Source organism: Temnothorax curvispinosus, unplaced genomic scaffold (assembly GCF_003070985.1).
Source record: "Temnothorax curvispinosus isolate PA1 unplaced genomic scaffold, ASM307098v1 QBEX01008353.1, whole genome shotgun sequence".
In the NCBI taxonomy this organism is placed as follows: Eukaryota; Metazoa; Arthropoda; class Insecta; order Hymenoptera; family Formicidae; genus Temnothorax; species Temnothorax curvispinosus.
Window position 1 is genome coordinate 70490 of NW_020218133.1, and position 13200 is coordinate 83689.

Below are 13200 nucleotides of genomic sequence, written 5' to 3' on the forward strand. Positions count from 1 at the left end.
CGTCGCCGCCGCTCGAGGACGATCGGAGACGGGACCCCAAGGAGAAATTCCTATAGACGCATCTGCCGCAGATGCGAGACGATGCGACGCGATGAGGGTTTTTACAGGTGCCACTTGGCTATCAGGATCATGATTAGGTGGGGCGCGAGGGTGGCCAGTGACGCGCCGCCCGTCACCCGGACGTCGCTGTCCTTGAGGAACACGGCGCTGATCACGTGGATGATGCCGTTGGTGCACTCGACGTCCGGACGGACTACGCGGATCCTCTTGCCCTCCCACTCCAGTGTGTAGCCTGGAAAGAGAAAGACTTGATGATGATCTTTGGACGTGGACCGTGGGTGAGAAACCGCGTGATGCGTAAATGAAGCGGCACTGCGAATACAAGAATGCAAAGCTCTCTCTCTTTCTCTCTCGGCGATCGGCCAAATCTCGAAAAATTCGATGATGAGAGAATGTCTAGAGATCCTAAAATAAAACGTCGTGAGATGCTAAAAAGAAAAGTCGGTGGATTATTAACCCGGGAACGGGCGCCTGATTTTTACATTCCGATTAAAAATCATTGTTATATTAATTACATATCGCATATTTTTGATTGTTCCATAATTTATTAGTATTTGAGGACAATATATGTAATACGTATATAGATTTACTTAGTATTTTCTGAGAAATAAGTGAAGAACTAAAAAAATATTTAAAAATGAAAGGAGCACATTAAAATTACTGTGACATGAGCTTCGTTTTTCCAATACTGGGGTGTAAAAATCACCTGAGGCGCCGATTCCCGGGTTAAAAATGAAATGGAAAATTAAAGAATCGATTTTCTAACAACGTTCCACGTGAACTAAATTCAGCGACCAGCGACAGTATCTAATGAGAGACACAAACGGCGTTCTTAAAATCGCAAATAAAGTTTCCATTTTGCATATTATCGTTACTGTATCTCAGCGAGTGCAGAAGTAATACTTTTTTATTGGCTCTTCCAACACCACTTTCCACGCTCTTCGCCTCGTTTAACGAAGGAGGGGAGGGGGTCTACCGAACTCAATCTTTTTCTCGCCTGTGATCTTTCTCGGGCACCTCCGCAGGATTGTAAAAGCGGTTAGAGCGGCATTCGCGAGCTGGGAAAACGCCTCGGAAATTTGCTCATAGGCGAGAGCGAATAACCGGGCGGGCACGTAGCAATTAGCGCCGGGGGTAATCAAGGAATTTGCATTTAAATGGTGGTCGAAAGGTGCATAATAAATCGCCCTGCGGTTCCGGCACATAATGGCGCGCGCGTTCGTTTCCGGCTTCCGCGGCGTTCGAGAGGCGTTCGAGGGGCGACATATTTTTCACGAAACGGCGGACGAGTCACCGGCGAGGTCTCGTTTTCGATAACGCGGAAAATCCCGGTGCCACACGGTGACCAGATATTCATCATACTTCGGCGCGTCGGGACGCTGGAACGTAAAAGGGACACTATTTACGGGGGGGGTTTGCGCTGCATCCGCTCGAGAATTTCCTGGACTTTGCGCGGCGCGACGGAAGAGAGCTCCGTTGCATCTCGCGGCAGCCCGTATACGGAAACGAAGTCCTTTCGAGTGGTTTATTTGCGTCGCACTTGCGCGAAAAATACGTACCAGAATAGCCCGAGACCGAGGTCCAGTCGATATCGTTAGTCGTTAACCTGAATACAGAATTTCCAATTTAAATCAAGCGAAATATTATTATAAATACTTTTTCACGTGGTTAAAATCGTTTCAGTTACCCGGTGGACTTCATCAATATTTGCGGATGTCAATTTGTTTCTCCCGTAGGCGAATTTGTTGAAACAACACGCACGTACGAACTACAAACCGCCAGGAAAGTAATTAGTATCGACCCCCGCAATAACAAATTACTATCGCTTTAATGTTAACACGATGGCGGGCCGGCTGGCTTTCGACTTTCGACGGCTTAACGTAATGCGGTCGGACATTAAGGGTTTAATATCTTCGTGCAGTCTAAGTGATCGCGATATCATTTTCTCTTTTATTGAACAGCTGACGTGTCTCTCGGATCGCGTATAACTTATTATATTCTCGCTACCGGATGTCTCTCCTCCGTGAGACTCAGCATCCGCACGTTTCTCCGGTTCCTCGAAGTTCCTCGTTCTTATTCCACGTGTCGCGCGAGCACGTTCACGCGCACGAGGGTTGTCTCGCGTGGCGTAAACGATAAATAGTAATCGCGAAACCGGGGGAGGGGGGGGGGAAAGGGGCGAGGGGGCGGCAGCTCCTCGTTTTCGCCACGACAAAGGTAATGATATCCTATTGCCGCTGTTGTCGCAATTAATTTACGCGCAACAATGAGCGTTCTGCTCGTCGTAATTAATTCCGCCGTTCACAATGAGTATTGTTGCCCTCGCCGCAATTAATACGCTTTTGTTTCTCGCGTACCCGCGCGCGCTTCGCTCTCTCCGCGTTGTCGCTTTCTCTCCCCCTGCCCTTCCTCTTTCTCACGCTCTCGTTCTCTCTCTCTCTCTGTCTCTCTGCCTTTCTACCTCATCGTCTTCTTTTTATCTCGATTCAGTGACTTTTGAACCCCGCGCTAAGCTCCCTTGGGATCCCACCTGCGACTATAACGAAAATTGCGGCGCGAATGCGTCCCGCAGGATCGAGAGTCCCGGTTCTAATTGATCGTGAAAATCGGTCTCGGACGATCTTGGTTTTCCGGGGCCGGCCCATTGTGCGCGCGACGACGTCTCTTGTATTATTTAACAGCGAGTTCGATCGTGGTGCTGCGAGAAAGAGGCTTTCAAAGCGTAGCGGAGGTAACGAGTGGGAGAAATCCCCAAAACACAAAAGAGTCGCACGGGATTATACACAGTTTGAGAATCGTCCGTGACGTACAGAATGCAATGTACAATTCAACTGCGATGCAATATCCCAAATAATACAAAATAATTAAACGAAGCATCGACGGCTTGTCGCTAATCTCTCGTGCGAACGAGATCTACGCCAGGTCTCTCGCGCCGAGCGAAGTTCGTTTCGTTCGCGAAGGGACATTCGCCTTTTTTCCCCCTACGCTAGATCCTTCGTATGCGTCAGCGTATAAGCGTCAGCGTATAAGCGCATAAGCTCGGCGTACGATCGTACAGAAAAACAAATCAGAATCGCGTTGCACCCAAGGATCTAAAGATACCAGGATTCAGTTTGAGATTTTCGGAATCCATCGGCTCTCGGGATGCCGAGTCCCCTCTTTCATACTCTTTTGCGCGGATGTTCTCTCTCCTCGGTATAACATTTTTGATCGAAACTCTCGATTCTACATGAAATTATCGAGCTTGAAAATCGAGGATACGAGGATTCCGAGATCGTCACGAATCCCCGAAGAGCGCGTATTTTACGCAATTCGCGCATCGCAGTGGCCTATGCACAGATTCGAACAATTAGGAAACGAACTTCGCTGGAGCGGGAGTTACGCACGAGTTTCGTCCTCTCGCGCGCACAGACATCGTGGCACACGACATGTACGCGCGAGTGCGTAAACGCGGTGCGTAAGAAGGGTGCACTCTGTCCGTAATTTCGCAATTAGTAACTGTGCTGCTGGTACAAAGTGAAAGCGCTCGTGTTGCCGCTCGTCGGCGACGTTTAAACAACACTTAGCTCACTCACCGGATACTTCTGGACGGATTGCGTTTTCGTCGTGCTTCTCAGCTACATGTAATCAGACAGCACCAGGTTTGAGAGTGTCGATGACAGGCGCGGGGGCACACGGCGCCTCCGCCGCGCGACACGGTTCCGCGTCCCGCTCGCGAGAACGAGTCGCGAGCGCGTCGCAAGACACGGAGACGGGATAGCCGGAGCTATCGCTTTTGCTAATGTTTGAGCGAGGGTACGTGTCGACGGGGAAAGTTGTCCCTATATGCTTCTCTAACGTGTGTACCCCGAATTCGCGCGTATAGATTACACCCGCGTGAATGCGAGACACCCGCGCCGTCTTCCGCGTCTCAGAATGAAACTTTCGCAAGACACCCTCAGGTGACGTTAAGATATCTGCGCGGTAAACGTGCCGCTTTGAAACTCGTCTACTCACTTTCGCCGTACTCCTTAACGCGTAGCTTCAGAATGTCCCTGGCCGCTGGGAGAAAGAGGGTGTCGTTGCTGATCTCTCTCAGCTTCGCCATCGTGAACGCCTGGTCCGCTATTACGAGATGCCGCTCCAATATCTGCTTCGTCTGCAAACGAATTATATACACTTTTACAGTTGGACGCGCATCGAGGTCTTCCCCGTACACAGCCAACTCCTCGCGCGTTTTCGCGTATCTCAGAAAATAATAGAAATATAAATTTCAAATCATCTCGAGAATTCGAAAGTGAAAAGGTATACGACCATTTTAAAATTTAAAGATCCAACAAGACAAGAAGATTAAGGGTCGCGCGGTTTTGAATGAGAATAAGCTCGGATATAAAAGTTGAAGATACGCATTTGAGAAGTTCACTCACGTGATAACTGTACTCGGGCATGAAGAGCTTCTTGGTGGTCGACGGATAGTTATTCGACGCCTCTTTCCAGGCGTAGTCGAGCGGGGCGAAGTACGTGAACCGTTTCGTCGTGTCGTTCAGCTGATCGTTGAATCCGCGTCGTTGGCCCAGCAAGTAGGTCGAGCTGAAAAAGATATAAAGAGAGAGAGATGTATTGCCGATCAATTTCGATAAAACGCTGATGAAATGCCGAAAACAGTTTTGCAGGATGGAGATTATAAATAACGCCTCATAATGCCTCATCCGCGTTGCTTAAATCGTTTTAATTGAATCGGAGGTGCGCGAGTTAAGCACCGCGCGGAAATTTTTCAGCGGCAGAGGATTGTGAGAGTATAGACCGTGGTAACAAACGCGATGTTTACTCTATCCCCGGTTCCCCCGGGGCTCTCACCTTTCGCGCTACCTCTTACGGGATTTAATCCGCTCTCCACTATGGGGGTTGATCTCTCCGCTCTTTATAAAGCCGCCGACCCCGCTCGTCGTATCTCTCGTCGAGTCTCTGTCTACCTGGAGAGAACTCCCCGCGCACCCCGTCCACCGGGTTATCAATTATAATTTTAAATCAGGAGATAATCCACAGCTTTCTTCGCGCGGAAAGCTGCCGACGATATGACGGGGCACGATTGTTGGTCGGTTATGTGGATTAGCGTACATAAACAATCTTTCACCGTAAAAACCTCGGTCCGTTGTTACATTTCGGACCCTCGTAGACCCTAGGATCTAAATAGGCGGAGCTTCAGATTCCAGAAATCATTGCAATAGATCTATTAATCATCGGCTATGATCCGTGATGAATTTTTGAGATCATTGATTTACAAATGCTTTAAAACGCGCAATTTTTTGGATTTCTTAGCAGATTTTAGAATCTACTTTCGGTATCGATGCGCCAACGATTCTGATACCTTGATTCCTCGGACTAATCGTTTCCGGAAGTTCGCAAATCTCGGGGTTCTCCTATAATCCTTCGGATTCTAGGACGACGATCGGAGTTAAACGGGACAGTCGAGAATACGACGACGAACCCGGTATATGTTCCAGCCGGGTAATCTCGCCGAGTGAGTTTATTTGCTTTTTGCGCTACGAGTGCCGACCGTTAAATTAGACAAGGAGGCAATATCGGTGCGCGCGCGCGCGCGGGGAGCGCGACCGGCTACGAATTTAATAGGTACGACGTGGTGCCCTGCGGAACTATGCAATTCCGGGCGTAAGACACACTCCACGGTTATAGTTTTTTACGTCGACGGCAGCCCGAGCGGGGTCGACGGGGTCCGCGGTAATTGGAATGGGGATTTGTTGCGTTATTTTAATTAAATTCGAACGCGAGGGCGAGAGGGGGAGAAAAGGGCGACGAGCGTAGGGGGAAGGTGGGCGAATCGTGCGGAAGAAAGGTTCGCGTCGCGTCGGGGTCACGCGCGCGGATAAGATTCTCTTTTGGGAATGGATAAGGCGTGGTGGTGATGGTGCGTCTTCCGAAGATCGTATCTACACGTGGGTGGAGGCTCGCACGTGTTCGCGTGACCGCGCCCACGTGTATCTAAGGACAAGAGCCCTGTCTTCCCCCCGCAATTATACCGAGATAGAGATACATTTCTTGCGAGAAATAAATCGTCCCCGGTATATCATTTCGTCGCGCGAATAGAAAATCAGAGTATACCCTGTATTTCGTGCCTACGGAAGGAGGGAATACGAAATGGAGTGGAAATTCCCGGCGCCTCGGCGCGCGTGGCGCAACGATTTACATAATTCCTGTTCACATTACTCTGGGACGTACGTAAAATTAAAGATTTAAATACAAGGAAAACGTGAAATTATACGGAATTACAAGTTGACTCTATCGCGTAATGAATGTTTTTTTTACGCTCCCCGTCCGTTTCCCGTATTTCTTTTTTTTTTTTTAATGCAAAACTAGCGCGCGACGCTCGAGATCTCTCTCATAAAACCAAGAGAGTCGATGATCCGCGTCGCTTTTGCATAAAGATGAATAAAGATGAAGAAGAAGGTACGGGGACTCACTTGAGCATCGGATCGGTCCTGAGTTTGTCGAGGACGGTGGTGTAGGGCACCCCGAGAACCCTGTCGATTATATGGATAATCCCGTTGGTGGCGGCGATGTTGGGGGTGATGATGGTGGCGTTCACGCCGCCGCCCTCCACGGTGACGGTCTGATTCTCCCTCGGTCCCTGCACCACGTTGAAGTAGAGCTTCTTCTTATCGGCGGCGGTCGGCACCTGCAAGAATCCGAGCGGAACTCCGTCAAGAAAACGTTCGCGACGCTTCAAGGATTACGTCACACATCGAAACTGCGCCGAAGAGCAAGACAAAGAGAGAACAGGTAAAAGAGACGTGATTCTTCGCACACAAAGAAGATGCACACAGAAAAGATGATGCACAGCGAACGGGTCGATTCTTCGAAGGCGCGTGATTCTCACCACTCGAATCGGGCTGTCTTAATGAATAATCCGCGTCAAGTGGATCAGACAGATTTAATTCGTAATCTTGATAAAATTAAAAAAGAGACATTTTATACAATTAGTGAGAGGTGAGCCACAGCTCACGTGAGATTCGAGCGTAGAAACTGTTCGAGAGAGACTATATAACGCCTTCGTAGAATTGGCACACAAGTCGATTTCGTGCACAAACAGGAGCCATCACACAGCGCACACAGTTAGATTCACAGTCGGAGAGGAGACGGGAATTAAAAATTATGCGCGTTTCCGTTTCTCCGTACATGGATGTGGCACGAAGACGGGAAATTCGAGACGCCCAAGCAGTTAGAGGTATGTTTTCATACGAAGTTACGTGCACGCGATCACGAACACAACGGGGACACGCTAATAAATATCGGCGGGAGGAAATTCTGAAAAGATCAGCGAGCCTTAAACGGTTGTATACGGTTTCGCGTTTATTGCCGCATTATTTTTGATTATATCTTCGTTCGACGGAATGATTTGCCGTAATCGTCGGAAGATGAAGACCGCGGCCCGTCGAACCGGAGGGCTCCGCCTTTCAGGCTCACGAGAATGAAAAATGATACGGCCCGCGCTTTGTGAGAGTAAACGTGTTTATTATATCGCAATTATGATGTCAAAGGGGAGCCATCAGCGTGACAATCTCCGGACGAAAATCGCGCGATCGCGGGGCGGGGGCACGGAACGTCCCGGAGCACTTCCTTCCGAGTACGCGAGACGCTTTCTCGGGCGAACGCGAAATTTGATCTTAAAAGACAGCCGCGCGACAGGATCCCGGGGTGGTAATGGCGAGGCGAAACGTATCCTTTCGATCCGCCGGATTATCCGGACGATGCGGCGTACGTCGTGCTTCAGCCCGGCAGTGCGAGTCTTTAACTTGCAAATATCGTCCGGGTTGCAAATCGACACCCTCTCTTTCGACCTGCCTTGTCCCCCCCCCCTCCCCCCGCCCGTCGCCGTCACGGCCTTTGCCTCGTCTCTTTCTTTCTCGTCTCATTCGTTCTCCTCAGTCGTTGATGTCGGAATGGAAAAGCTCGGTATGGAGAGAGCGCCAAGAGGCAACGATCCCTTTTCCGGCTGATCCAGCTCTCATGAATTTCCCGGCGTGCACTCAGAGCCACTTCCGGTTACTTTCCTGACGTTCATCCGCGCCTGAGATCCACCGTTGAGAGGCCGAGAAACTGTGTACGGGATGTTTCAAAAGTATACGCAATCGCTAGCACATTTTTAAAAAATAACAAAGCGAGCCTGGGAATCGGAGTACTACTGTCTGGAAACAAGGGGTCTTGGAGGGAACATCTTCAAATCCTGCGAGTTGTGCGACGTTGAGTCCTTTACAAACTAGCATTACTGCATTTAGATTGGAAGCGATCGTTGGAGAATTTCTGAGAACGATAGATTTCGACGAAAATATTACCAAGGCAATAAATATCATGTTATTTTGAATTCAAAATTCTGTCGGCTTATTATGATTCCATGGCAGCACAAATGTAACATGCATTAAAATTTCATTTATAAATTTGCCTCGCCGTTTTGACACAAATATCCCATGAATAAATAAAATGTTTTGCAGTGTACCATGATCGATTTAAGCGATTTTAAGCTGCTTTCCGCTTTAAGGTGAGACGCCTTTCAATCTTATCGAAGTGTAAGAAGGGAACTTTTAAGCACTCATGCGATCGTTCTTGATAAGCGCCCAGCCACTTCTGAATACGCCTAAGCAATTAATTTCTTATCCGCGGTCGTTCGACCTTTCGACGCTCGCTTTTATCAATTAGCCGCGCGTAAAACTACGGACTTTTATTTGCGCGCGGAAACGGCGTCGAATAAATTAATTACGAATGTGTAGGTCGTAACGAAATAAATTAAAGCGGAAAAAAAGAAAAGCGAGCGCGATGAGGGAGATTGAAATTGATTTTATCTATCCTTTTTTCTGAACTCATTCTGAAATCCACGCGAAATTTATATGTATCTATATTTTATCAATATCGGGGAATCATATTCGCAAGTCAGACTTATCAGGAGATCTGATTTAACCGTACTACTCGCGTAATTAAGTTACTCAACTATGTCAGGAATTCAAGAGAAAGCAGATATTTATAATTCCCGGGAATATCCGAGAAAATCTGAAAAATCTAAAGAGATCAGACTCCCCTACAATAATATTTTAAGTAACGATTCTAAAACGGTTTAAACCGCTTATTTAAACCGATAATCCAGGTAAAGTTACAGATCTCGCTTAACCGAGGGAGAGAGAAAAAGCGAGAGAGAAAATGTTCTGATCCGATGAACTTTAAATAACACATGCCTAAAATATGAACGTAAAACGAATGGGACGCGAGGACGGACAGGCACAGAGAGAAGTATACGTACTTTCGCGACGATATCGCGAATAAAATTGAATTTTACGTCGCGGCCCGGCCCGACACGTTTCGCGGCGCCTTCTCTGCCGGGAGTGCTTTATCATTTCATCAGCGTACGAGTGACTCTTCCGAGGCTCTTGCGCGCGCGCGGTGGCACGAGGCAATATATGAAAGCGTTGTAAAACCTATCTCGACGATAAATTAGTGCGCGGGTGCGTGCGGTGCTTAATGCAAATCGGACCGGATAAAAAAAAAGAGAAAAAGGAGGGAAAAAAGAAAGACAGCATTTCGAGAGAAATATGCGTGTGTCTGGCGTGGCGCGCGAAAGGCATCGTGCGTGCGTGCGTGCGTGCGTGCGTTGATGCGGAGCATATTTTTCCGTGGGGGTTGCTGGCTTATCGTACTCTCGGACGGGAGTTATTAATTATTTTCCCTGTCGGCCCCGACTGGCGCGGCTTAATGCAAATTGGTCTTGTCGGGAGTGAAAAGAACTATATCCTTCGATTCTTGGCACAGAAACTTGAACGCAACGTACATTTTTGTGGCTTTAAATTGTTTTCACGTCGTAGAGGGGAGTTTGGATGAATCCCGGGGTCGAGTTCGCTGGCGAAGGGAAGATTTTGCAACGTCCTAATTAACGCCGGGCGGTCACGCGGCGGCGGCCATGCGAAAATGTCACGCCGCACAGGTACCCGCCGCGTTGTTTCCGATTAAGAGCGATTTGCCCTTTGTTTACCATGATTAATATATACACCGTTGCGTAGTGCATGAGGCCCGACCGAGTCAATATTGGTACGCACACGTCCGTGCAGTGCGTGCGGCGCAATAAATAACGGCGATATTGCCGATCGATGCGCCCCGGTATAACTACCAGCAATTAGCGAATCGGCATTAGCGCACCTGTTCGTTGGGCTCGCGCGCCCGCGCGGCCGCTTTTATGATAATCCATTCGCAAATTAATTAATAACGTCGCCTCGACCCTCCTGTCGCGCCGTCGCTGCCGCAACAGTATTAAATCGCATCGCTTCGCCGTTTCTCATTTTCCCGCGGATTCCATGATGAGATTTAGAATCTGATCGCGGGACGCATGGATTTTTCAACCATCCTGAGACGAACGAACCAACGATCGTGAAACTACCGCGCCACGTTTTACAACATATTCTCCACTGCCACCCCTATGCACCCGAATGTTTATTTATACTGATTGAACGTTTTAATTTATTAACGAGCGGACGGAGTAATTAAAGCCAACATCCCGTATTGGCTGAATGATTGAAGCGGCTCAATGGATATTGAAGTGTAATTAGCTGTATCGGAGATTTCGCGTAATTGCGTTCATGGCTCGGGGAGTCGACATTGCGGACGGTATACGGCGCAGCGCGGCGCGATCGAGATATCGAATGAGTTGGAACGCGCTAGATTTGTAGCCGCCGTTGTAATTATTAATTTTACCGCGTACCGACACCCTCTCTCTTTCTCTCTCTCTCACTCACCTACTCACTCACTTTTCCTCTCTCTTTCTCGAATCCGACCATCGTCGAGCTCGTAAGTCACCGGTGCTTTCCCACGAATTCGATCCAACTGGAAAATTAATGCGGGCGCGTTACCGCGCTGAAAATGCTCGTTCCGCGCGGCCATTCATCGACGCACTCTCCAACGGAGAGGGATCTCGATATCCGCGAACACGAGGCCGCGATCGATCCAATGATGGGGTATCGCGCTATTTGGCAGGGAAACGTTCCGCAACGTTTTTCCCTCGTCGATTTTAACGCGAGAGACCTGGTTTTATTTTATTCTGTCTACCGCCTCTCCGAAAGATCGTCAAATAATTCGGAGAGTTTCTGTCACGGACGTTTTCCCCGCGAAACCCGCGGGTCCGCGCGAACGCCTTTGCGAACTTTGTTTCGCCGATTCGTGCTTCGCGAACGCGACTCATTAATATTCATTGTTATTTGAAGCTCGGCAACGGAGAGAAACGAATTAGATTGCCTTCGCCGAGCGCGACCGGCCGGGAAACGCTTCCGAAAAGGAATATCCTCTCGGCCGCGTCGCCGAGAACTTCGTGCACCGAAATCGATTTCTGGACCATCTGGATGCGGAAGTTCCGGAAACTTAAACCGTGAGCAGCGCGGCGCAGGAGTTTCGAAAATAATATATATTATTATCGAAAACGCGCGAGCTCGAGCCACGGATACCATAGATAACTCGCGGAGACATGTACCGCGACGCGGCGACGGGAAAGCGAAGACGCCGCCGGAAAGGAAGCGCTGGAAAGCACAGGGCGCAATGCTGCTTTACATTTCTTTCGCAGCTTCCACGAGTTTTCCCGCAGGATATTAGATGCTACCCTGTTTCCAGACGCTTGCAGAGCGCACGAGCTTCGTGAAATAAAAAGGTAATACTCGGTTATTCTGGTTTATGACCCGATTCCCTATTTATGACAACGGTAAAAGCACAGCGAGAATTCGGAGAATCTTTGAGAAATAACGGTAACGTTCTCTGGAGAAGAAAATTTGTTACGTATAACGTCTTGAATAGAATTCTTTATTGACGAAGCTGCGACTCAATTAATTAAAAGGCGCCGGGAATGGCGCCTGATTTTCACACCCCATTATCGAAAAACTGAAACTCGCGTCACAGCAATTTTAATGTGCTTCTTTCATTTTTTAATATTTTTTTGGTTTCTCCTTATTTTTTTCTCAGAAAATGTTGAATTAATCTACGTACACATTGTCCTCAAATATTAGTAAATTATAGAACAATTAAAAATATGCAATATGTAATTAATAACAATAACTTTTAATTAGGATGTAAAAATCATTCCAGGTGACCATTGATGCGAAAAACATCAGGCGCCCGGATTAAATTTCAGCGATACAGATATTCGTTGATTAACTCGCCGACAATTTTTGAAAAGGAAAAAATTTTGATCGGACATTGGAAGCCGCTTTAGTCAAAATTGACCTTCCTCTTTTGTAGTATCGCGTATGAATATTAGCGGCGTGGATTATTTTATTCGATTCCGACCCCATATTCGTTTGTTTGAAAAACTGTAAAGCGATACTGGTCGAGAGAGTTTTCCATCGCGATACCATGTTGGCGTATTTTCCGACCGAACATTCGCGTGATGCGATTCGTGCGCGATTCTCCCCCGCGCTTTGATTTCGCGCACCCTTTTTTCCGCGAACCCGCGAGGCGCAATCAGCCGGGTATGATTTTTCACCGCGGATTTGGGAGAGACGCGTCGCACCGGACGGCACCCTATAAATTCGACAGTGCGTACAGATAACGGGCAAATCTGCGAACAATGTTGCAAAGCCAATAAACTCGTCCGGAACCATACGAGGGCGTTTGCAGGAAGAAATTTATCGGTTTTGCGCGAGAATTATCCGACGTCCTTCAGTTTTCTCGCTCTCTCTCTCTCTCGTGCGATTCGCACGCGTCGCAGGAAGCAGATCGAGGTGTCACGCGCGTCTCTTTACGCCAGATATTACGCGCGAACGCCGGCAATCGATGTTCGCTCTAATATAACGATAAGATTAATATAACAAACCGTGCGTGTCAAACAAAGACCTACGCAGCATGAGCGATTACACGTCTCTTTGTTGATTTTGCCGGCGCATCGCGATTACCGGTATTTGCCGGTTCTCTCCAGTGTAATTGAGTTCTCGCGTGCGCTAACGAGACCCATTCGGCGCGCGCGGAAAACGCTCTGCGACGCGTATGATTGATAATGCGAGTAACGAGTAACGACGTTGCACGTGCCATTTTATCTATAGAACGTCGGTGCGAATAAGAACGATGACAAGCTGGTCGAAAGATCCGAGATGTCGAAGTAATTACGAGATCAATAGAATAAAAAAA

The 13200-nt window shown here is 48.2% G+C and overlaps 1 protein-coding gene across 7 annotated transcripts in view; it reads right to left on the reverse strand.

The window, feature by feature from the left end:
- Positions 1-6: 6 nt before the first annotated feature.
- Positions 7-13200, reverse strand: part of LOC112457842 (fasciclin-1) — a 222842-nt gene continuing 209648 nt past the window's right edge. For 5 of the 7 annotated variants that reach the window (XM_025021135.1, XM_025021133.1, XM_025021132.1 and 2 more), the window contains 5 exons: positions 6519-6733; positions 4467-4629; positions 4057-4198; positions 3636-3677; positions 7-292 (listed from right to left, as the gene is read on the reverse strand). In XM_025021135.1, the coding sequence (XP_024876903.1) occupies positions 102-292; positions 3636-3677; positions 4057-4198; positions 4467-4629; positions 6519-6733 (753 nt within the window). In that variant the 3' untranslated portion in view covers positions 7-101. The remainder of the gene's footprint in view (positions 293-3635; positions 3678-4056; positions 4199-4466; positions 4630-6518; positions 6734-13200) is intronic. The other 2 variants (XM_025021138.1, XM_025021137.1) reach the window with 1 other exon arrangement.